The sequence below is a fragment of the Protopterus annectens genome, chromosome 8.part0 (genome assembly GCF_019279795.1).
Source record: "Protopterus annectens isolate FY-2018-M chromosome 8.part0, PAN1.0, whole genome shotgun sequence".
In the NCBI taxonomy this organism is placed as follows: Eukaryota; Metazoa; Chordata; order Ceratodontiformes; family Protopteridae; genus Protopterus; species Protopterus annectens.
The window spans coordinates 1,864,475,406-1,864,501,056 of NC_056741.1; the positions used below are offsets into that span (position 1 = coordinate 1,864,475,406).

The following is a 25,651-nucleotide window of genomic DNA, read 5'->3' on the forward strand; positions in this document are numbered from 1 at the left end:
TTGCTCACGTGGAGTCGATCATATGAGATTTGAAGTTTTCAGACTTTGAACATATAATATAGACCATTCAAAGATACCTTTGGAGAGCTTTTCAACATGTATGCTCTGTGCTGTGTGCAATAACTGCATAACAGTGTAATAGCAATACATAGTTATGTAAGGGTTTGAAATCCAGTACTGGTAAGTGTGTATATTATCAGTGTCCTTTGGGGTGATTGTGTAATGACAGGGTCCATTGCAGTGTGGGTTTTGCCACATCATCATATTGAGGAGCTACATGTCCCATTGTCAACATTACAAGGCCAACATTTTCCAAACATTGTAGAGATTCTAGTCGACAGTCCTCACCCATAAATGTGCACAGCCATGTGCAATTGCCATGTGACAGTATGGATTAGTACACAATATAGGCAACCGTCGTAATGCCTAGATACCACTCTCCACCCATTGATCGTACACAAATATGCTTAGCTCTTACTCTCCTACTCCCTTCCAGTCTTACTTTGTCTCTGCCTGTTTCTCTCTTACTCCATCTCTGATTGATGTGGAAAAGTACACCTGCTTTGCTTAGGCTGCAGATTGTGTTTTGTAAGTGATGCCCATGATCAGCTGATGGCATGTGCATGAATTGCAGTCCCTCACTAGCTGATTGCATGTGAAACAGCTGTGGTATCATTCCTATAACCAATTACATGGAAACCCACTCCTATAACTAAGCACTTAATGTGGGTGTTGGCCCTTTTCATTCACTATGAGTGGGACTTCATGTGGGTGTTTGACAAACAGCATCACAGAGAGTAGTTGGATCTATCTCTTACAACATTCACTGTGGAGATAGGCCAACAAACAGGAGGGGGATGTTCCAGACATGGGGACAGAATGTAAGTATTGCTCTTCTACATTTAAAGTAATGTTGGTTTAACAGGGTTTGTGTGGATATGGCTGTTCTACATGATTTAATATCTGTCATGACAGTGTTATGTGGTTGGGGAAACTCTCACCTGTAGGGCTATCTGCAGACTGGCCAGTGTTTGGAGTCTTACATGTGTTGTGTTACTCACACATTTCCTATCTTTAGAAATGCAGTAGCATACTCTGAGGACTGCAGTCAGTGCATGATGACAGCCATGTGAGTTACTGACTTCATATCCCTCAGTAGACATGTGTCACAACAAATCCTGTTACACCAGTAAATGTATGGGTTTATTACAGCAACATGTCAATATTGGCCCTGTGTTAGTGCCTCAAGCCACAACTCTGTCAATCTTTGTACACATGTCATGCAGTAAGATGTGCATATGTTCAGTACATCATTATTTACTGACATCATACCTGATAAGTCAGTAAGATATCAGACTGCTAGACATGTTATGTATAGTAGGCCTTATATTTGAGGACAAAAGCTGGACATTCTGTTGTAGTGTGTACAGTAGGGAGGTCTGTGTACCTATGGTGATTGTCGACAGAGTGTGTAATGTGAATATGTACCTTGGCCTGTGTACAGACTGTGGTAGATGTCATTGTTCTTGGTCCTGTTCTATGTGATGTTGAATGCAGCTGCAGTGTATGGTACCCTATCTGTGTACATGTTTGTAGGGCCAGAACGACACATGTCCCATACCACACTCAGGCATCGGAATACACTGTGTATTGGCCAAGTATACGTAGGGTTAGCATGTGAGTGGCACATATGAGGATGGTGTTGTTCACACAGTCCAGATACTGTAATATTAAATATGCTTACCATATGTGACTGTGGCTGTATTCAGATTGGTTGTGGGTATGCACTTTCACACAGGTGTCTGTTACTCCATGCTGTTACATGCCTGTAGAGCCTGCTATAATTGCAGGTACATGTGTATTCCCCCATAAGAAGTGTAGGCCAGTGTTGTGGCAGTCTGCCTGTAGTTTGCACAGTGCTTTGTGACATGCCTAGAACTCAATGTATTTACCCATTGTGATGTTATGTCCAGATATTTGTCAGATGTACTGTTGCCGGACCACCATAACTGTTGTGTATTTCTGACAAAGCAGTGGGATACTGTACAGATGTATGTCACAAACTAGTGGGTAGTATTTGGGGTTGTGACCTCTGCTCCTCAGGTTATTATGTGTCAGGACAGACAGGAGTCTGTGAATGCATAAACTGTGTCAGCTTATCTGTTCCAGTATTTTCGTGATATTCCCATTTCCATGGCTGGAAACATCCACTTTGTCAGGCTTGGTCCACACGTCTTGCAGTAAGGGGTGCTGTGTATATTTCTGGACTGACCAGAGTGTGTCAGATTGTCCACATTTATTGGTCATATCTCTGCTGTATTCCACAAGATCATTGCTGTAATTTGTGTGGTACTGTACTATGATGATCTTATGATGTCTTTCAGTAACTGATGGCATACATGTCAATATCAGATGTGATTTCCCACAAATTTCTGTTAAGACAACCCCTGTTACATTAGCAAAAGTCTACATGTATACCTGCAATACTTACATGACATCCCCTTGCACTAAGAGGTTGTGACTATTGGTGCTGAGGTATGACTTCACTACATGTTATGGACATATGCTATACATATATATATGTGTATGTGTGTGTATATATATATATATATATATATATATATATATATATATATATATATATATATATATATATATATATATATATATATGGTTCCCTTTCACAAGATCGAATTCTTATAAACTCAAAATTCATTACCCTGAAGCCAGAATCTTGAATTTACAGAAACTAGAAAATGTGAAGGGGAAATAAAAAAAAAAACACCTTTCTAATGTTTTTGCAGGGAGACTTCGCCCCCTGCCCCCCCCACCCCCCACTTAAATATTCCTACTCCGAGATCACACTACAGCGAAGGAAAGGGAAATCTCCCGTTCCCACTATATGCATAAGCACAAAACGGAAGATTTCCCAGTCCTCCTCTATAGTGTGGTCAGGCAGCTCTTAGATAACAGCTGCAAGGGTGCAGGGGGACCTAGCCCCCTGCAAAAAGGTAACTGAACTCTTTTTTTTCTAACCCTAAACTTCCCATTCACAATTTTGAGTGAATGGAAGTTCGAGATTCTGGTCTCAAGCTTATGCATTTCGAGCTTCCATTCATTCGATCTTGTGAATGGAAACTATATATATATATATATATATATGTGTGTGTGTATATATATATATATATATATATATATATATAAATATATGTATATATATATATATATATATATATATATATATATACACATATGTATATATATCTATATAGATATATATACATATAAATATATGTACATACACACACACACACACACACACACATATATATATATATATATATATATATATATATATATGTGTATATATATATATATATATATATATATAAGATACACATATGTATATATATCTATATAGATATATACACATATAAATATACACACACACACACACACACACACACATATATATATGTATATATATATATATATATATATATATATATATATATATATATATACAGATCTATATATGTCCATATTTATAACTCAATATACGGATGTATAGCAATACGTATATAATATATATGTGTATGTACATGTATACATAAATCTACATATATAACATTACTTGAAATGCCACCACGAAGCATTAGAGACAGTTCTGTTTGTCAGTGGGATAGTGATATTTTAAGTTAAGCATTGTTATGTAACAGATACATTTTCATTGTGAAAACTTAATTCTTTTCCCCAGGGGTTAAGTACAGAGTCTAATTGGAGGCTGATGAACTACATCTGTAATTAATTAGTGTTGATTGATTCTTATCTTCTAGGCCAGTGTTTCTTTACTGTTGTACTACTTGAAGGCCTTGGCAGCAACATATGTTTGCATGAGAGTTGCTTTACTCAGTTATTATGTATTTCAAACACCTAACTGCTCTATGAAATGGCATAAATAACTGAAATAGTACACAAATAAACATTTCAATGTGTGCAAACCTGTGTGTGGTGTCATATCCTTTGACATCTCTGTGGGTATATGTTTCATGCAATAATTGTCTTTTGTATGAAAGCATCAAACTCTGGCCATTTAAAAGGTGGCAATTGTAGGAATACTGGCTGTTCAATATGCCATGCACCCTCTAAATATGTATCTTCTTATACATATCTATACGTAGTAATATATGTATATGTGCATGTATGTGTATATACATATATATGTATGTATATGTGTTGTTGTTGTGTCTTTCGGCTTATCCCAGTTAGGGGTCACCACAGCGGAACTCTGGTCCGCTAATGTTTGGTAGTGGATTTTTATGTGCCGAGTTACCAGCCCTGACACACAACCTTCAACGAAGGCACACCCATTCATGCATGCCTCGACACAGAAGACGCTCTAGCTGAGAATCGAATGGGACAACGTCTTGCTGTGAGGCCACAATGCTACCGCAGCACCACTACCACGGGTATATATATATATATATATATATATATATATGTATGTATTTATATATGTATATATATATATGTATATATATATATATATATATATATGTGTGTGTATATATATATATATATATGTGTATAAATTTATATATGTGTGTGTGTATATATGTATCATTTGAATGTTTACTGCTTTCACATTATACATTCCCTATGGTAGACATATTGTTCTGCATGATATGTTATTGATATCATACTGACATTGTACAGCTGAGATGGATGACTGTTAACTTGTTGTGGCTATGTTGCGTAGGGTACTGGGTATGAGACTTGCAAGTGTTGGTTATTGTGTTGCAAAGCAGATCTGTTCAGCTGAGGAGGAGGGTATGATATCAATAATTACAAGAGGTACTTAATTTTGGCCCCTCATCCCCATTAATGGTGCCTTTGGTCATATATTTATTTGATGTGTTCTTTTATATATCTGTGTATATATATATATATATATATATATATATATATATATATATATATATATATATATACAGACACACACACACATGTATAAATAAATATATATATATATATATATATGTATATATATATATATATATATATATATATATATATATATATATAGACATATAGACATATATATGCAGACATATATATCTATATCTATAGATGTATACATATATATATATATATATATATGTGTGTGTGTGTGTGTGTATATATATATATATATATATATATATATATATATATATATATACACACACACACACATACATACACACATCTACATATATAAATACATTTCCCCTACTGTTGAATGACTATGCAGGATGATATGTTTGAGAAAACATCAGACTTATTTACATCTGACATGGCATAGTAGTAAATCCCTTTGGCTAGAGTGTGCAAGGTCCTGGGTTTGAGACTTGCAAGGGCTGCTTATTTTGTTGCTGGGCAGAACAAGGGCTCTTGAAAGAGTGATTAAGGCACTTTAAAGCAGACGTAAGTGGGTTTGCATGGGTTTGCGTGGAGCTAAGCAATGCTTACGTGGGCTTAGCTTTGCTTACACCCACTTATGGCCATTTACACAGCTTAAACCTGTGCTAATTTCAAATAAAGAAAAGAAAAAAGGGAGATAGGAAAGTGGTGAAATTGGGGCAAGCAGGGGGACAAACAAGTGGAGAAACAAGTAGGGATGTGCAGGACAGGGGTATGAAAGGACCATAGCTCTGCATTTCTTTGGCAGCAACAGCTGCTTTCAATGTGGGCAATTTAGAATTTGGAGCCTCACACACTACAGGGTGGTGTGTGGGCATCATACAACACGGATGATTGGTAGGGTTAGATTGTGTGCTGGGTACATGTCTCTGGGTGAAATGCAGAGTTATGTATGGGACATGCTTTTTTTTGTGGGACAGATGCCCTTTTTAAGGTGAGAGTGGGATGTTAAAGAAGGATTCTTGGTAAGTGTGGTGAGGGAGGTTTGGTAAGAGTAGTTGCATTTACAGACAGACAAGACAGTAGACAGGGGTGTTGTATGACACATGGGGGTAAACACCTTGACGGGGAGGGTGGTTGGGAATCTGAGGCTCATGAGCCCCCCAGATGGTGGTAGTGGCACTGATGTCCTCACCCGATGGCAGTCACCAATACTCCTTCACAGCCTCGAAGGTGGGTGTGCTGGGGGCTGGGCTGTAGGGGCCTCCTGCCCCTCTAGCTGCAACAGCCTGCCTTCCACCTGGCACAGGTGTTCATCCAGCTCTGTCTGGAGGACACTACGCACCATGCCACAGACCTCATCTCATGTGACAATGTCCTCACCATGCCCACTTGTGGGGGGAGGCGAGCGCCATCCCCTACAGCGGTTCCACCCTAGGGTGGTGCAGGACCAGCAGATGAGGGAGGTCTGGGTTGGGTCCCAGACATGTTGGGACCCGGTGCCTCGGCCATGTGGGGTGGGAGAGGTGGATCTGCTGGGATCTGCCTTCCCATATGTGCTATGGTGTGGAAATTAACAATGAATATTGGTTAGTCATGCACAACACATTACAACATTAGTCAAAATAGCATGCATGGATATTCCCATTTACCCAAAACAGTACAATTATAAAAGTGCCATAGCAAGCAGAACCCATGCAAATATGGAATGGCATTCAGGGTTGCAACAGCATGCCAGTTAGTGGTATGTCAGGCAGGCAATAAGATGATTATTCAACAGGGAATATTAGTATGCACACAGTTTAAACAATGCTAAACCAACTGGAACAACTGTCCCAACAGTAGAGGTTTATTTAGGAACATACCAATGTTGGTTTCAGTGTGATGGTTGGATTAGTTGAGTGGTGGGGGGAAGGGAACAGGTTCAATTGACAAATGCTATGAAGTATGTTTGTCAGTGCACTATTATTCACTACTCTACATTCTGACCACCCTTACATTCTACCTGGGCCATAGTGCTGCTACAGCACACCAACAGCTGTAGATATCAACTGAGCAATTGTACCCTTATTTTAGTTATACACATTACACCTGTTTCTATACCAATTTCTTTACCCATGAGCCTGTGCAGATGAACTGTGTGCACATTACATTGCTGTTTCTACACATATTTCAGACTCACATATTAGGTGCAGGCCCTGGAGTGTGTGTTGTGTCTTTCACATACATCTACTGTGACATTCTCTGTGTGCAGGTTTCTTGTCAACTGAGGAAACTATTCATGACAGTGTGACACTTGGGCTTGTCTGGGCCAGACTGCAGAGTGTGGATGTTTAACTTGCATCTATTTGTAGGACTGGGGCTGATCAACACAGCAATTGTACACCTTTCATAGTTATACACGTCATACATATATTTCTATTGAGATTTCTTTATGTGCTCTGTATGCAAAATGTATGTGTTGCAGTACATTTTTTTTTCTTTTCAGATTGCAGTTTAAAACTGTAGAACCAGACTGAGATGTTAGTGGTGGTCCCTGGATTCGAACTATGCTGTGTGTGCAAAATTGCACTACAGGCCTAGTCCTTATCAGACTGAGCTACTGGGGGAGGTGTTGTATGTTGTTTGTGACATTTCTGTCAAGTACATATTTTTGTGCACATTACTTTTATTATGACATGTTGCATTATTTGTTTCCCATTTTCAGTACAAATTATGCATACACAACAGACATTGGTGTCACTGTTTATGAAACATGTGCACATTAGCTGGATTGCACATTTGACTGTTTTACAACTACATACTGCAATTTAGATTCCTGAGTACACAGTGTAGGTTTTAGGTCCTCACCTGTTAGCCTTATACATTTCTCCGTACATTCACAGCTACATGCAGCTGAAATTGAAAGGTCAATACAGAACAGTGCTGGCAGACAAACAAGTAAAACAAATTCTGATGGGAATATGCACTATTGCTTTTTTCCAGTTATTTGACATGCCCATTTTAAAGTATGCAGACAAGCAATGCTAAATCAGTTCACCTCAGTTAATGCATTCTGCAGGACATACACATTTGTGTTTATCAGGTACAAGTGAGATGACACACACCAGTGTTTGGGATCACCTTTATTAGTTTTGACATACATATCTGTGTGCAACTCAAAACTCCTCAATTACTATTCCTGCATGATCTGCACAGGGGAATGCTTTTCATTTCTAAATGTTACAGTAGCCCTCACTGGCATTTACTTGGCAGGTTCACTCAGACACACTCATACATATTCTAATATTCCTCTCCTGCATATTGTACCTTGTTTGCTACTGATATTTGTATTAAACAGCAACTGGGAATACTCCATTGTAACACTGGCAGCCTGACACAGGCATTTATTCCTGACTTTTACAGCACAACTATATATACAGGCAGTACTACCATTACTATAATTTTGATTTCTTACTGCTAATAGTAGGGGGCATTCTGGACTCACCATACTGCTGACGTAGCCTGGCCAGTCGCTGAGCATGAGCCTGCACATTCTGGGACCTCTCTGCAGCAGCTGTATGGGGAGACATCACACATTAATCACACCTGCACAGTCACAAGTTGAACTTTTTCCATACTTAGAAATACATAAGACTGCATACTTACAGACAGGTGGAACATCCTGTGCTCGGGCTTTTTGGATCCACTGGCCCAAGAGTGCACCCCTCTTCCACGTCAGGTCATTATGGTGATGACGTACCTGCTCACCAGCCTGGGGTATGCCAGTGGCACTGGTGAGATCACGTGCAAGCTGGTCCCAGGCCTCCACTTTGTACTGCGAGCCCTGGTAGTGGCCCTCCAGCAGCCTGCCATCATGGTTTTTAACTAGGAGCCCAACCATGACCCTGGACTCCTGGATGCCCCAACGTTATACTTGGAAGCGCACACCTTCTCCAACTCCAGCCATTTTAGTCCTGCTTTGTGCAATCCCAAATGGTTATGGCTGTATTCCTGTCTGTGCAGTTTAAATAGGGCAGTTTTCCTGTACTTTTTCTGGATTGGCCAGATTTAATATGCTGCACTATGCTTAGCTCCATACAAATCCGCATAGCAATGTTTACACCAGCTAAGCAGAGCTGAAAGCAGGTTAGCAATGCTTGCACTAGCAAAGCATTGCTTAAATCTATTTTTTCATTAAATTTATAAATTATTTTTTACATTTATGTTTTACATATTCCCGCCCCTACTGTGCTATATGTGAGCCATATGATTGACATCTATCATTCACATTCCTTAAAAGTTTATTAAATAATTTGCCAGAATGGGGATACAAACCGAGCACATTCTACATGTTATACCATGGTAGTACAACTATGCTACAGCAACTTGATGATATTTTCTATCACAGTAGCACTTGTCTATCATTTGTAGGATTTCAGCCAGGCTAAGCATAGTCGTGCACCATGCAAATAAGCTGTGGGGTGCTTAAACTTCAGACTTATTTCATGAAAAAAATATATTATTACATTTTTTTTTTATTCCTTTTCTCTTGTCCTACTGCTTCCATGCATGTAGGGCAAGAGTGCATACATTTGGGGGTGTTCACTTGAAGGCTGCTGCCTTCTAGGTGTTTGTGGTTTTTATTTTATTTTTTTTCAGTGTCCGTGGGCACTGAAATGTTAGTTATTTACATTTCATTGTCTGCAGACACTCGTTTACTATATAATATTAGTGCCAGGCTCTAATGTTATATAGTTTGACACTCATAAGTGTCAGAAAGTGCTGTACTACACTTGAAGAGCAATGGGGGTGTGTTTCAGTTGCAGGCACTGCTGACACATGCCCCCGTATTTGTTCCTGGTTCATGTCTGTTTGGTTTAGAAAGCAGCACACCTTCATGCATATGCAAGATGCGCTGCTATCCTAAATGGACATGAATCACTCCGTGCAAGAATAGACTTATTCTTGCATTGAGCTTCGTGAATCCAGGGGCCTGTTTTCCATTTTGCCTTCATACCATACCATTTCCTTTATTTCCACATCAGTCTTATAATGTTTCATTTTACTTCCTCTGCATACCTATCAAGGTAAAGCTGATTTAGCTTTTTTTTGCTCATTTTCTGTAACAACACTAGCAAATCTTGATTAAAAAATTTACTCTTCCACTACAAATTTATCTTTCCATTATTTACAAACTGTTTCAACAAATCATGTTTAACACAGAGTCATTAAATTCCCCTTACATGCTTCCTTGATAAAATTTCTACAATAATTAATGAAGACAAAATCCTGATACTATAGCTTTTGTTTTATCAAATGACTACTCCATAGACAGAAAAAATAATATTTTTTTCTGTTTAATTTGTATAAAGATGGCAGATATGTGATAATTTTAGTCAGATTTATAGCTTGATTTTAGTGCAAGCATATTGAGAATCTTGTTGAGTAGTTACCAGCATTATTGTTAAAATGTTTTAAGACTACAAAGGTTGTTAAGCCACATCTCTGAGTCCCCCTCACTCATTTTGACATCAGTGTTCTGCTTTTGGAACTGATATTTAAGTAATTATGACTCGTGTGATAATGTATCCCGCAGTCCCAGTTGTCATCTGTGACTGCTGTGTCTCATTCTTGAAGTGCTGCTGCTGTATTTTAAGACTGTGGGGATTAGTATTTATTGTTGTGCTTACAATCCTTGGCAAACATTTGATCCTGGTGACATATTGGTGTTTTTCAACATTCAGTAAGAACTGTTGCTTCAGAATTTAGGATGGTGATGCAGCAATTTTAAACAGTAGATATGTGTCATCCTGTTGAAGTTACTCTTACTGACGAAATGTCTACAGAATTTTATTCTCTTGGATTTACACTGTATTTTTTATCTAGTGGCCTTGGTTTGCCGTTTGTGGACGAATGCTTCTTGGATTCTGCTTACTTATCCAACAAAGAATTCATTTTAATCTGATTTATGCCTGATTATAACTGTTTGTCTGACACACATATTGAATTGATTGCATTTCATTTTGCTGTAAATAAAATATATTTTGCTAATTATTTTTCTATATTCTTAGATGTTTGAGTTCTACTGAGAGTACATTTGCTCAAATAATTCATCATTTTTTTTTGTAATTATTTTGTTTTATTTATTCTTATATGCTTTGGTCACAGTGCTTTAAACATATTTTCAGTTTATTTAGCGCATCAGTATCAGTAATGCTGAATATGAAATTGAAATAGTTCATTTCCCATTTATATGCCATAAAGAAGATCAAATTATATGTAAAATACCCACATAAATATGACCCAAAGAAACAGCAATATATAAATTAAATATAACCATAAAAATAAAAATATATAATATGATATAAAAATTAAAACAAGGCAAATCTTTCCCATTCAATACATTAGGCTGGTACTAAACTAATCAAATATACAAGAACCAATATTACATATTACCAGACAGCCAGTGTAACATCTTATACCTAAATGAAACTCAAAACACATAAATGCTTAAAAATGTGGTTTGTGATGAGTAGTTTATGATATTGCTTGTGCTTTCCAGTAATTTGTGAGATCATTTCTGTGTTGGTTTTCAGGGCTGTATTACAATTTTAATGCGCTATGCTTTCATTTCTTAGGAAACACTAGTCTTGCTTCTTAAAAGTCTGAGAAATGGATGTTTCTTCAATATTTATGGATTTGGCGATACATTTGAGACATTATTTCAGTAAGTATAGCAATTACAACTTTTCTTAATGCATCTTTTCTATTTATATGATGACTTGTAATATTTCAATTACATTTATGGAGGCAAGGAAAGCTGATAGAAAATTAGAAGAATTTGGCCATGTTCAGGGACACCGATTTATCAGTTTTCTCATAAAAATACTGGGGCAAATCCCTAAATTTAGACTTTTGTGTATTGAAAAAGCATGAGAGTTTCATCCAATTAGACTTTCTGGACCAGATGAGCCATTCACTAAACCTTGTATTTCTTTTCATACTTCCTACTTATTATACTGTCAGCACAGTTTCTGCTTGTTCTATGCTTGGAATCTATTTTAATTTTGCATATATGTAAAAGCACTAGAAAATCATAATGATATTATGGTAATGACCAAAAATTGCATTTTAAAGTCATGGCTTTAATTCCCAGAATTTACTCTGTAAAATTTACAATAAAAGAAATATATTTTAAATGCAATAATTGAATGTATTTTAATGTAATTTTGAATACATACAGAAGCACAAGAAAATCATAATGAAATCATAGTAATGATCAGAAATTACACTTAAAATTACACTTAAAAATCATGGGTTCAATGCCAGATTTCATCTTATGAAAATTATAAATAATTAATATTCCTCACTATAGTACCTGAATAAAGTAATGCTAGTAGATAATTGTCTGTAAAACCAGCCAACCTAACAAGCAAACAAATAAATAGTTATCTCCAACTAAACAGCACATTTTATGGGGGATGGTCCTCTTCATTCTCCATCTACATAGACACAAATTTTTTATAGCTAAGAATTGAGCAGCAAAAAATATTGCAAAGTAGTACATATTTTCAAATGTATCTTTATTGATTGTTCCCTGAATTTACAATTTATGAATCATCTGTAATGGAAATTAAAGATTTTAAAATTCTGAAACAAGACATAATTAAACAAACTTTCTTAGGAAATAATAGTACCCGTTTTAAACATTATTTGATATGTTCTAACTGGAAGAAATTTACTTTTTCTATAGTGGAAGTTGTTAAACATGCCCTTAGGGGAGGGGACTTTAGAAATTATGTTGAACAAAGAGAGGCAGAATGGCAGATTAAACTTGCTTCTTATTTACCCCCTGGTCTGAATGATATGGTGAACATAAAATGTTTCTTAAAAAATAGGAAAATTACTAAACTGAATATACGGGGGTGATTGCCCTTGTGTTTCAAACTGTGTTAACTGTGTGGACACTTTGAGATGCACATTTTTTCTTGTAGTATGTCATTACATGTTTTTATGTATTTAATTGATTTATTATTGAGATGATCTGATTGGTCAAATGTTTTTTGAATGGTTTAAAAGTGATTTGGAAGTGTATTTTTATAATTTCTGATGAAGTCTTTGGGACAAATAGCGAACATTAAATTTTAACTATGCTAAAAAGAACTTTCTTAACTTCTTCAGTGCTTTTCTTGGTGGATTTAGTGTTTTTTTTTGAACTGTGGATACCTTGGCCTGCTTGTCTGCTGCTTTTCTTCTTTTATCTCAGAGATGTTCATTAAGCACCTTAAGTGTACTGATACTCCAAGAATGGAAACATAACTATTGACCGTAGTCAAAGTTGTCAAGGTAGGGCACATTAACTCTTACTCATCAAATCTTTAGGTTCACTGACAGTGGTCTGCAGGGAAATATAGCCTATTCCATGTTAGTATGAACTTGGAAATGGATGAATTTACATGTGGTATGTTCTCCCTCCTGCTCAGGCAATGTTAAGACATAGGAAGGATTTAGAAAGAAAGATTCTGTGAATCATATTTTGGTCAGCTTTTGTTGTGCCGTACAGAGATAAGCTCATACTAATTTTTTCTGCATGCCACTTAAATGAATATCCATTTTTTAAAGTTTAAACTGCTAAATGAAGTCTGAATTTTTGGCTTTTTTTGTATTGCAGTACATTAGCCGGCACATTTTACAGCTTTTTATGTATTGTGTAACAAGATTGTTTGTGATTACTCCTCAGAAAAATAAATTTATTTTACAACAGTAACAGCTGCAAGTCACTCCTTTTGTCATAAAAGTTGATACTTTATTAGATGTCAGTCTACTAGAGGTATTACTAGACCTCCATTTGATGCCAAGTGTTCATGCCCTTCTTATGTCCTAGTGGAATCTTATCCACAGTTCCACTTTCTCTCCACTTTTGAAAAGTCACATGGCTGGATGAACTGGAAAAGGGACAAACTTCTCTTTTAATGGTATTGACAAAGTAAGACATAAAGGGCATTTACAAAGATTAACATAAATATCCATCTACCTTAGAGCAATTATGAGTTGTAAGCCCAAGGGCTTTATTCAGACCTGAGTTTAATGAACACTTTAAGATTTAGATTTTTGTTTTTTTGCAAGCTGATGGAGGTTTTTTTAATGCCATTCTTTTGCATGTTTTTATTTATGTCATAAACATTACTGACAGGAAGTTATTTATGGTTTTGCATTAATATATGCATAATAAATGTTTAATACATGTCATGTTATAATAGTTTGTGTATAAGATACTCTAATTTAAAAATTAGATATAAACAGAACAGGAAATGATGTCATTTTGGTACAAGTTTTAAAATTTTAATCAGATACACAAATGTAAAGGAGCAGATTCATCCTGATGACGATGCTGTAACATTAAAACTGGTTTGTGGTGTGTGTTCCTCTCCTTGGTTTCCGTTGCAACTGTAGAAATTAAGTTTTTGTAACCTGTGTAGTTCTGTCTTTCTTGTGATAGACTGTGGATCATTTTGAGCTTCAGTATGCCCCAAGTTTACTGGTTCTTCCATAAGTGGTGAATGTTGAATGTTGAAGTAAAAACAAGCAGTGTGCCAGTGAGGTAAACCACAACTTGTAAAACACAAATACCTCTTAGGAAATAGCCCCAAACCACCTGTAGTAGGACAAGTTTAATGGTACTTCACAGAATAGAATTCAATACAAAAAAATACAAATATCCAGTCAAGCGCTTTCATCCATGGAAATTCAGGACATCATCAGAACAACATACAAAAAGCTACAAATTATTTAAATAGTAAAACCAGTACTTCCCATCAATTAAAATTAGTCACATTGTTCTGATGAAGTCCTGAATTTCCATGGACGAAAGCACTTGAGTGGAGATTTGTATTCTTTTTGTATTGAATTCTATTCTGTGAAGTATCATTAAACTTGTCCTACTACGGGTGATTTTAGGCTATTTCCCAAGAAGTATTTATGTTTTGAATGTTGAATGTTCAGATTGCCCCTGGGTGTGCATGTATATGTGACCTGTGATTGAGTGGCTGTTTGTCCAGGACTGCTTCCTGTTTCATGTCCATTTTTTTTCAGGAGAGAGTTTGGCTCTATTTGACTATGGATAGGAGAAAGTGGGTATAGAAAATGGACTGACATATGTTGTAGCTCTTTAAGGCATTTGATATTTATATCCAAGCTCACCAAAATCTCAGTGGCAAAGCTTGGTCCAGACTAAATTTTCAGTCACATTTCTTTTTGTGTGCACTTAGCTTATAGAAGGATTGGTATAATTTAGAAGCTGATTCTAACACTGGTGTGATGTCTATAAATGAATACACTTAGGTGAATGCTTTTCTAGAAAGCCTACGTTGCTGTAATTGGTTCAGTATGCAGAGGCAGCAATAAAGTTGGTGCTGTAAAACAGTACATTGAAGGAGTCTGCTTTACTTAGCTTCTGAATATTATGAAATGAAGTACACTAGGAGGGGCTACGTAGTAGAGAAACAAGATGAGACTGCTGATGTTGCTGTTATTTACAGAAAGCGTGGCTGCTTGATAAGGAATATCGTTAGATGAGATCAGTGTAGAATGGCAGCTTTGTGGGAACACAAAGAAAATGGTTGCCACATTAATTACTTGGTCCAGATTTCAGCAACTCACACTTCAAGCAATGCAGCTTGATGACTCTGCTTCAGTCTGAATTTTCCACATCACGGAAACAGAATGATTTTCTCTGATATGGCAACCACAATGTTCATTATATTAGAAGAGACAATGCAATGCTTCTTTCCCTTCAAAGAGTATGTGGAAGGATCGTGCTATTTACAAAGATCATTTATGTTGTTTAGGAAAGTGCTCTCTCTCAAAAACAGAAAGAATGAAATTTCCAAATCAAGCAGTTCAACATGAATCAAAACAATCACAGCAGGAGATGCACTGTCCCCAGAATGAGTTGTACAAGTAACCGTTCAAACTGCAATAACTTTGTAAGCCCCAACAGCACTATTTAAGTGAATGCTAAATAAATGAATATGTAAACTGTGCACACACACACACACACACACACACACACATATATATATATATATATATATATATATATATATATATATATATATATGGGTTCCATACACTAGACTGAATTTTCACTAATTCGAAATAGTGCATGGAATGCTCACTGCAGCGAAAGTGCACTTAATCGAAAGTGCACTTACACGAAGTTCAGTACAACGAACGGGTGTTGTACTTAACTTCTGTGCAGTACTCACGGACCTTAGGGTTAGGGCACAGGTCATAGTAAGGGGATAGCCCTATGGGCTATCCCCTTACCATGACCCGTGCCCTAACCTTAAGGTCCGTGATGACTGCAGCACAGTGAAGGACATAGGAATATCCTCCACTATAGTGCGATAGTCACGAACCTTAGGGTTAAGGCATGGGTTAGGGTAAGGGGATAGCTTTACTAGCTATCCCCTTACCCTAACCCATGCCCTAACCCTAAGGTCCATGACTATCGCACCATAGTGGAGGACATAGCTTGTTTTTTATGTCCTCCAGTGTGCTGCGGTGTTTTCGGTGAAGTGCACTTACGCAAAAGTTCACTTTTGTTAAAGTGAACTTTCGCAGAAGTGAGGCTTCCTATTACAAGTTCGAAGTAGTGAACTTTTGTTCTTGTAATAGGAATCCATATATATATATATATATATATATATATATATATATATATATATGCATGATTGTACACACAGACATACAGACACATACACATTTATAAATATATACATTATGACAAATAATTATTACAGAAAATAACACTATATGTGAGAGATGTAAATACACAACTTTCTTGGAGGCAAAAATCTTGCATACAAATAAGGTTTTCAGGAATGCCCACACAACATCCCTCACACAGATTCTCACCATACACACACAGATTGTCTTATGCGAAGTCACTTAAAAGAAACCTTGACAAATCTCAAAGAACTCCAGAGCCCCCTAACGGCAATACTGCTGTTCGGCAATCACTAAAGCACCCACCAAAAGCAGCGTCAAACATCTCACATAAGCACACACCCAATGCTCCCCAAAGAGCAAAGCCTATAAGGAAAGCATATAATTACTTAATATTCTTGTCATTGGGGATTCCATTGTGTGACACACAGATGCCCCATCTCACCAGGCAAGACAAGGAGAAGATAAAGGTTAGTTCTTAACTGAAGCCAAGATCTGCAGTATCATGCACACACTCTAGTGACTGCATCCCAGGAGTCTAAATGACCTGAGATGTACCTCAGTAGACTATATGAAAAGAGACATAATGGCTCTCTCAGAATATTTGTCCCAGATAGGTACAGCCCTTGCTCTGAGCAGCATTATACCTTCACCAATTATGATGCAACAATATGAACATAAAATGATTGATTTTAATAATTGGCTTGGTTTCTGTTGTCACTCCAGGGGGATTCAGTATCTATTAGCATGGGAAGATGTGGTAAACAGACGACATTGCTTTGTCAAAGATGGGCTGCACCTGTCCCCCTAGGCTTTCAGATAGTGGCTAAAACTTTATCCATCCCCTTACAACCTTTTTAGGTGATGGTAAAAAGACAAAACTACCAGCATAGTGAAAACGTCTCCAAGCAACCTTAAGATGTTGTAATTGAATGCCAGGAGTGTAAACAAAAAACTCTACATCCTTCAAGCCCTCCTGACTCTGGAGAATGTAAACGTGTGCTTTGATTGACACTTGGTCTAAAGTATAGAAAGTACTCTGGCAGTGCCAGGCTGCATAGTCTTCTACATATTTCAACTAACAAAAGCAAAGATTGGAGCCAACAGTGGGCGGTATCTTGATTTACATTAACAACAAATATATCTCTAGGCTGGTTAAACAGGATGATACCATGAAGCTCATCCACTTGCAAGTCTCTATCTATAAGGTCCCTCACCATATCATGCCTAGCTACAGGTCACCGTATATGCCCCTAGAGTCTCACAACTCTTACCTAATCCTACTAGAGGTGCCCATCATCCAACCAAACACCCTATTCATGGGTAATTCTAATTACCCCTCTATAGACTGGGAAATGTACACTGTCTCAAACTCAGAAGCACAATGCTTCCTGGATTTTATTAACACAAATCTTTGTAACATGCATGCATGCTCCAACCAGAGATCAAACATACTGGTTCTGGTACTCACGAACATGGGAGTGTGTTGTAGCCAACTTCCCCCCATCCTCACCAGTGAGGTTGAATCACAAAGCTGTCACCTTTGAAGAAAAAACTCAACCAGGAAACCCAGCTAAACCAGTAACAATTAGGAAGTATTCTAAGGCAAACTACATCCTATTAAGTGACAGTTTGTCAACATTTAAGGCTCCCCCTAACCCAAGACTACAGTTTCCTATGCAGAATTATTCAGAGTCCCAATAGAAACATGTGAATGACTGCTTAGAGACTGCCCTACCTTCCAGAAATGAACCCAAAACAAACACTAAAAACAAACCCCACTGGTGGAATCCTCACTTAAACAGGGTATATAATAAAAGAAGAAAACTCATAGCCAAAATCAGGAAGAGCAACTCCCTTCAAGACAACTGCTGTCTTGTAAAACTAAACAATAAATGTATAGGTCTAATTAAGTCCAACAAGGCCAACTATGAGATCAGGATAGCCTTGCATGCTTAGGGCAATCACAAGGCCTTCTTCAGCTGCATCTGGAACCCCAGCCTCACTGATTCAGTTGACAAATCTACTGGCTGATAAATTCAGCTCAGACTTCACCCACTCCCCCTTCCCAGATCCACCAGGTGAAATCCCCTCAAACATAATCCCTCCAGCTATTAATAGAGACTGGGTTCTGGCAGCACCAGCTAAAGCCGAGAACAGCACCTCCATGGCTCCTTACAACATCCCCAGTTGATTCCTGAACAATCTAAAACATGAACTTATGAAGACCACTTCAGGCACTCTTCAACTACAGGCTTGAAATGGGCTAAATTCAAAGTGAATGGAGGACTGCAACATTCATTCTTCACCACAAGAGCAGACCATCAGTTGACCCCAGGAACTGCAGACCCATCAGTCTAACAAGCCTAATATGAAATGATTTATTGATAAACAAGGACACTGGCAACCTGCAGATGTTGGATCCTTCCCAATCTGGCTTTGTTAAGGGAAGGTTATGCCTACCTGACCTGGTAGACGTCTTTGAGAGGGTCATCAAGGCAATGGATAAAATAGTGCCTATTGCATATCTTGACCTGGCTAAGACATTTGATGCAAAACCCCACTCAGGCATTGTTGACAATCTCTCTGAGGTAGGTGTAAATCCCTACATAAATTGCTGGATTGCTAGTTGGCTCACAGACAGCACCCAAGAAGTCAGGATTGGTGAGACCACCTCCACCCAGAGACCAGTCACCAGTAGAGTGTCACAGGGCTCCATACTGAGCCTAATCCAGTTTGGCATCTACTTCTTGGAAGTCAATTCTAATATTCAAGGCCTCTGGCTTACCAAGTAAGCAGATGACTGTAAATTGGGAGCTATTATAGATTCACCCCAAGATACCCACATTTTTCAAGATGGTTTAACACAGACAAATGATTGGTGCCAAAGCCATGGGCTAAAAAAACAATGCCAAAAAGTGCATTAGAATGCCATTTGGGAATTTTTCAGTCCTAGTTATTTACTCCATTGATCAACACCTCTAACAGTCAGTACAGTAGTAAGGGATGTAGGAACATATGTAAACAGCAGTCCGACCTTTGACCAACATGTAGCTAAGATAATCAGAAAATTATTCTATGTCACTTAACTCGTAGGTAAGGATAAGGCATCCAGGTCCAAGGAAGTTCTAGTACCACTCTCCTCAGCCCTTAACATACCTGTCATTGAATATAATGCCCCCTTTGGCATGTATCGAACTAGTAATACCAAAAGGAGTGCAGTCACAGGAAGGAAGATCTCCAAAAAGTTGAAATAAACTTTTAATGTCACCAAACACGCACAAAACACTTCCACATTAACGCTTTTCACCAATAAATCGCGTTTTCGTCTCCTTACTAGACTTCATCAAATGCTAGTACTAATTTAACACACATATTTATATAACCTCTAATAAAACTAATAATCCAATAAAAAAGCTTCAATTAAGTTTGAATGCACAAATCAATTCACATTCTGGGCTCATAAATATTCATAAGTTCTTCTTTCTATAAAAATAAATAAAATAATTTATACATCTTCATGTTCTTATAAATAATTAAAAATACTATTAAATAATAAATAAATACATACATAAATACTTAATTATATTTCTAAAATCTTATATTTATAATATAATTATTCATTATTAAGAAAAATACATTTTATAACACAATAGCTCCATCTATTGGTACAACATTATATTACAACTAAACTAACATTCATAGTTTAGCTGCCTTTAATTTTAAAAGGGGTAAAATAGACACATGTTCATTTAGACCTGGATGTTTACTTGCTTCTAGTATCACTTGCCACCACAACTCTCTATACCCGATAGTATCTTCCCACGGACCTCCTCTAATCCCATCCTTTATATGTTCAATTACTAAAAAAAGAAATTTGCTTTCTTTACATACCTTTGAATGTTTATATAATGCATTTGTTTCTTTTTCCTTTATTATATCATAGGTATGTTCATACACTCTTCTTTTTAAAGTCCTCTCGGTTTTACCTATATAGAAAGATCCACACTTTTCACAGGTGGCAAGGTATACTAAACCCTTTGTCCCACAATTATACATCCCTTTACTACCAATCCATTTCTTTCTACTTTCTATATAGATTTTCTCCTTATTGACCATATAGCTACATTGATTACATTTTCCACAAGAATATGTACCTAACTTTTTGACTCCCTTAATTTTATTTTGGCCAAACTTTTTTTGTTCCAAGTGATCTTTTTTATTACAAGGACTTATGTATACTACTTTAGGTGTACCTTTAGGAAGTCCCCCCAGGTCAGTAAGTGCCATAAACCTTTCCCATTCATTAAAAAAGACGGTCCTAATATTATTATTTAAAGCATTAAATTCTAAGGTAAAAGCATGTTGATATTCTCCATTATTAGTAAGTACTTCCTCTTTTATTTTTTGTTGTCCATCATTTACTTTTTCTCCTAATATAGGGTAAAATTTATCTGCTCTTTTCCTTTCTACTTCTAGCCTAATATTACTAACAAATTCCTTACTATATCCTCTATCTAAAAACATTCTCTCCAACAAATCACATTCCAATTTAAAATCCTCAGACTTACTTGTCATTCTTGATCCCCTCACAAATTGCCCTTTTACAATATTCTTTTTGCAATGTGTAGGGTGTGCACTATTATAGTGCAAATAAGAATTACAGTATGTCGATTTCCTGTATACTTTAGATTCAAAGACATTATTACTTTTATAAATTTCTATATCCAAAAATTGTAGCTTATTTTCTGAAACATTATAAGTGAATCTCAAGAAATCAGAAGTCTCTTTAATGTATGTAAAAAATTCCTTTAATTTTTCTTCCCCACCTGTCCAAAAGATAACTATATCATCCAGGAACCTCTTGTATAGGTTCCAACAAGACTTGAACCTAGAATTGAGAATATATGTTTCTTCCCAATTGGCCAAAACTATATTTGCAAATGTAAGTGCACAGGCTGCGCCCATAGCAACGCCTTGGGTTTGTTGAAAAAATTCCCCATTAAATATTAAAAAATTATTTTTCAAAACTATGTCCATCAGAATAGTGCACGCTACTTTATTTTTATGGCTCAATATTCTGTCTTGGAACACTTCTTCTTCAAACATTACCATACCTTTTGAACAGGGAATAGAAGAAAAAAGATCCACTATATCTATTGTTATGAATAAAATATTTTTGTCATATATCTCTAAATTAACATTTCTTAAAAGGTCCCATGAATCTTTTAAAATAGCTACTTTTTTAGTCCATATATGTTTAGTTTTATTATCAATAAATATGGCTAGAGGAAATGTCTTAGAACCATCTGCAGACACTATAGGCCTTAATGGGGGATCTTTTGAATTCTTGTGTACCTTAGGGATACCATAAATTGCTGGGATCTTAGGTTTATCCACTCTAAGGTAGGAGAGACTATTTCCATCTATAGTCCCTTCATTATACATAGCTTCTAGATCTATATCTATTCTTTTATAAGCTACCATAATTTCATTCTTGGACACCTCTGTATATTTTACTTAATCTCTAAGAATTTGATTCATTTTTCCTTCATATACTATAGTATCCATAAAAATAGCTCCCCCACCTTTGTCTGGTTTCATTATTCTAATATTTTTATTCTCCTTCAATTCATTTAACAGTCTATATTCTCCTACATGGAGACTCATATTACACCTAGTTCTCTTATAAACCTTTCTTATTTCATTTTCCATCACATTCTCTAGATTTTTAAGTTGGGGGTGCATAGGGGGATTAAATGTAGATGGTTTTGTTAATCTGAAATTATATTCCACTTTGTTTTGAGTATCACCCTTATTAAATATAAGATTCAAATTAATTTTTCTCAGAAATAATTTTAAATCTAAAAGTGTTGAAGTTAAGTCCCCTTTTATCTGGGGAATAAATTTAAAGCCTTTTCCCAAAAGACTAAAATGTTCTTTTTCAAGTACTATCTCACTATAATTATAAATTGTGAACCCATTCAAAGTGTTAATAATTCCTCTTTCATCTGATTCCTTCTCTATTAAATTAAGGTCCGGGTCAGGGGTACATTTAACTAATATCTCCCTCTCCCCCTTCTGCCCCCTCTCATAGGAAAATTTTCATTTTGAGGTCTGTAAAAGGGCCTATATTCCTTCTCTACTGGGGGAAATTCCTTGTCATATTCATTCTCATTCCACAGTTCTCTGAATTCAGGCTCCACTACCTGTGTCTTTATGTAATTTCTATTATATTTATTATTCTTTTTATTATTAGTATATGTATACATAGCAGGTTTTGGATAACTCACATTATTTTCATAATCTTGCAAGTCCCTTTTCAGTTTATCCATTTTTCTAGTAATTAATCCTTTACATTTATCTTCTATATCTCCCCTTATCCTATAATATTTCTCTCTCTCATTAACAATACCAAATATCAAGTCTTCCTTAATAAGACCTTCTAGTTCATTAATATCTTCTTGTAAAGTAGTTAAAATCCTATTATTTTCCTTTATCATCAACTTTAAAATGTCTAAGTCACTTCTATTAAAAAGTTCTAGCAATTCTTTATGAAATATCGAGCCCAACTGCACATTATTTGGAAATTTACAAATTCTTAAACCTTTAGGAACAATGTTCCTACTAATGAATTCATTTAAATACGCATTTTCAATAATAAGCGTTTTATATTTATACATACTTCTAGATAAATTATCCAACATTTTGTTAAATGAATCTCTGTTTGTAAACCCTTTCGGGCCATTGAAGACCAGTTTAAAACAAAAGCTTTTATTAAGCCAGTCATTCGTATCCATCATTTTATTGGAACTGACAGTACCTGTATTTTTATTGTCCAATTGTTCTCTGCTATTAATGACACCTTCAGTTCCATTCTCCACTGAATTAACATCCAAAAACACCCTCGGTGTAGCTCCAGGGTTAAAAGATTCACTTTCTAAATCCAAAGAGTCGCCGGCGTGTAAACCATCGCCCATAAGCTCCCTCTTTCTCTTACTCTGTTGCGTTACCGGTCTCTCATTTCCGCTTCCTGCATTCCAGTTCGCCTGAGTATTAGTTCCCATCAGTGTACAACATAAAGGTGTCAATAAATCTATGAGTTCTGTCAATTGTCCGACCAGTTTCCTGATGTCCTTTCAGTAACGGAGATCCGCTCTCCATAGAGACTGCTAAAAACACCAAATAAATACGAAAAGCGGCAGCTCTCCACAAAACACCAGTAATACCAAAAGGAGTGCAGTCACAGGAAGGAAGATCTCCAAAAAGTTGAAATAAACTTTTAATGTCACCAAACATGCACAAAACACTTCCACATTAACGTTCTTCACCAATAAATCGTGTTTTCGTCTCCACACTGGACTTCATCAGATGCTAGTACTAATTTAACACACATATTTATATACCTCTAATAAAACTAATAATCCAATAAAAAAGCTTCAATTAAGTTTGAATGCACAAATCAATTCACATTCTGGGCTCATAAATATTCATAAGTTCTTCTTTCTATAAAAATAAATAAAATAATTTATACATCTTCATGTTCTTATAAATAATTAAAAATACTATTAAATAATACATAAATACATACATAAATACTTAATTATATTTCTAAAATCTTATATTTATAATATAATTGTTCATTATTAAGAAAAATGCATTTTATAACACAATAGCTCCATCTATTGGTACAAAATTATATTACAACTAAACTAACCCTTTGGCATGTATCGAACTAGACCTTACAACAGGTGGAACGCCTACAAAGGTTTTTCACCAGGAGAATTCAGGGTATGAATAGACTGTGCTATATTGATAGCCTAAAGGCTCTGTCCCTGTCTTCAGTATCCTATAGGCTGCTAAGATGGGATCTTTGCCTGGCTTATAGGGCTTCTTCAGACCTAGCCATGATGGATCTGGTGCACATGCACAAAGCAAACAGCACTAGAAATACTAGGTCTAGGTGATCTGAACTTCATCTGTGACATAAACAGAACATGGAAGACAGATATGTATCCCAAAGTATCCCCATGCTATGGAATAGGCTCCCCATCCATATAAAATAGAGTTCATCCCTGACCCTTTTCAAATGAAAATTTACCCCTGGTCTGGCCCCCATGTCCCTTATTGATAGAGGCTGTCAATAAGAAAAGTATTATCTTAAAGCCCCCACCTACAAATCCTTATTTACCTCCCTACTAATATGCCCCTCCTGTACAGAAACCCATGATACTTGGAACCCAAATGTTTTGAGATGAGTGGCTATGCTTATAACGGCCCTAGTGGCAGTCCACCTATTAACAACCTATGAACCTTTGAACCTAAAATAATTATATTAACATTTTTTTCCAGTGTAAGAGAGGCCAGGTGTCCGTCTGCAATGCTTGTGCCCTAGATTTTGGAATGGACTCAGGTAGCTTGTAAGGTTGACAAAAGGAGTAGGATGAAGTAGGTGATGGTCAGCTTCCTTATCCTTGGGGAAGGCTTCAGGAATCTCGGTGATCAACAGACAGCTTTTGGTGTAGATCTGGAGCCTCGTACTTCTCATGAAGTGAGTTTCTCACTTAAGAAGTGGCTTCATAATGCCCAGCTAATACTCAATTCTAAAATAACAAAGTTACTGCTATTTGACCCCATATCACACATGCCTGACAAAGTAAACTTCAAAATTCTTTCACAACACAAAACTGAAATTAAAGTAGCCTCCCATACAAGACTTCTGATTGTATGAGAACTTTAAATTTAACCTGCACATTCAAAGTGATGAAAGACTCACCAAAAATATGGAGTGCTCTACAGGCATAAACACTTCCTTAGCAACAACACCAAAGCCACTCTTTCCACTACTTCCCACCTCTCGTATATGGTGCACCTATCCTTACCAACCTTCAGGACAGAGTTAAAAATAAGCTGGAGGCATGCTATAATAATGTTGCAAAATTTGCCAATAACAAACAATACCATATTCACCAGTGCATTCCTCTTAAGATATTGAATTGGCTAAAACTGTACCACCATGCTTGATTGCATAATCAGC

At 36.5% G+C, this 25,651-nt stretch overlaps 1 protein-coding gene across 1 annotated transcript in view; it reads left to right on the forward strand.

Moving 5' to 3' along the window:
* LOC122809687 (von Willebrand factor A domain-containing protein 5A-like) overlaps positions 1-25,651 on the forward strand; it is a 1,458,063-nt gene that overhangs the window by 473,869 nt on the left and 958,543 nt on the right. The window contains exon 9 of the mRNA XM_044081363.1: positions 11,523-11,611. Coding sequence (XP_043937298.1) covers positions 11,523-11,611 — 89 coding nt within the window. The remainder of the gene's footprint in view (positions 1-11,522; positions 11,612-25,651) is intronic.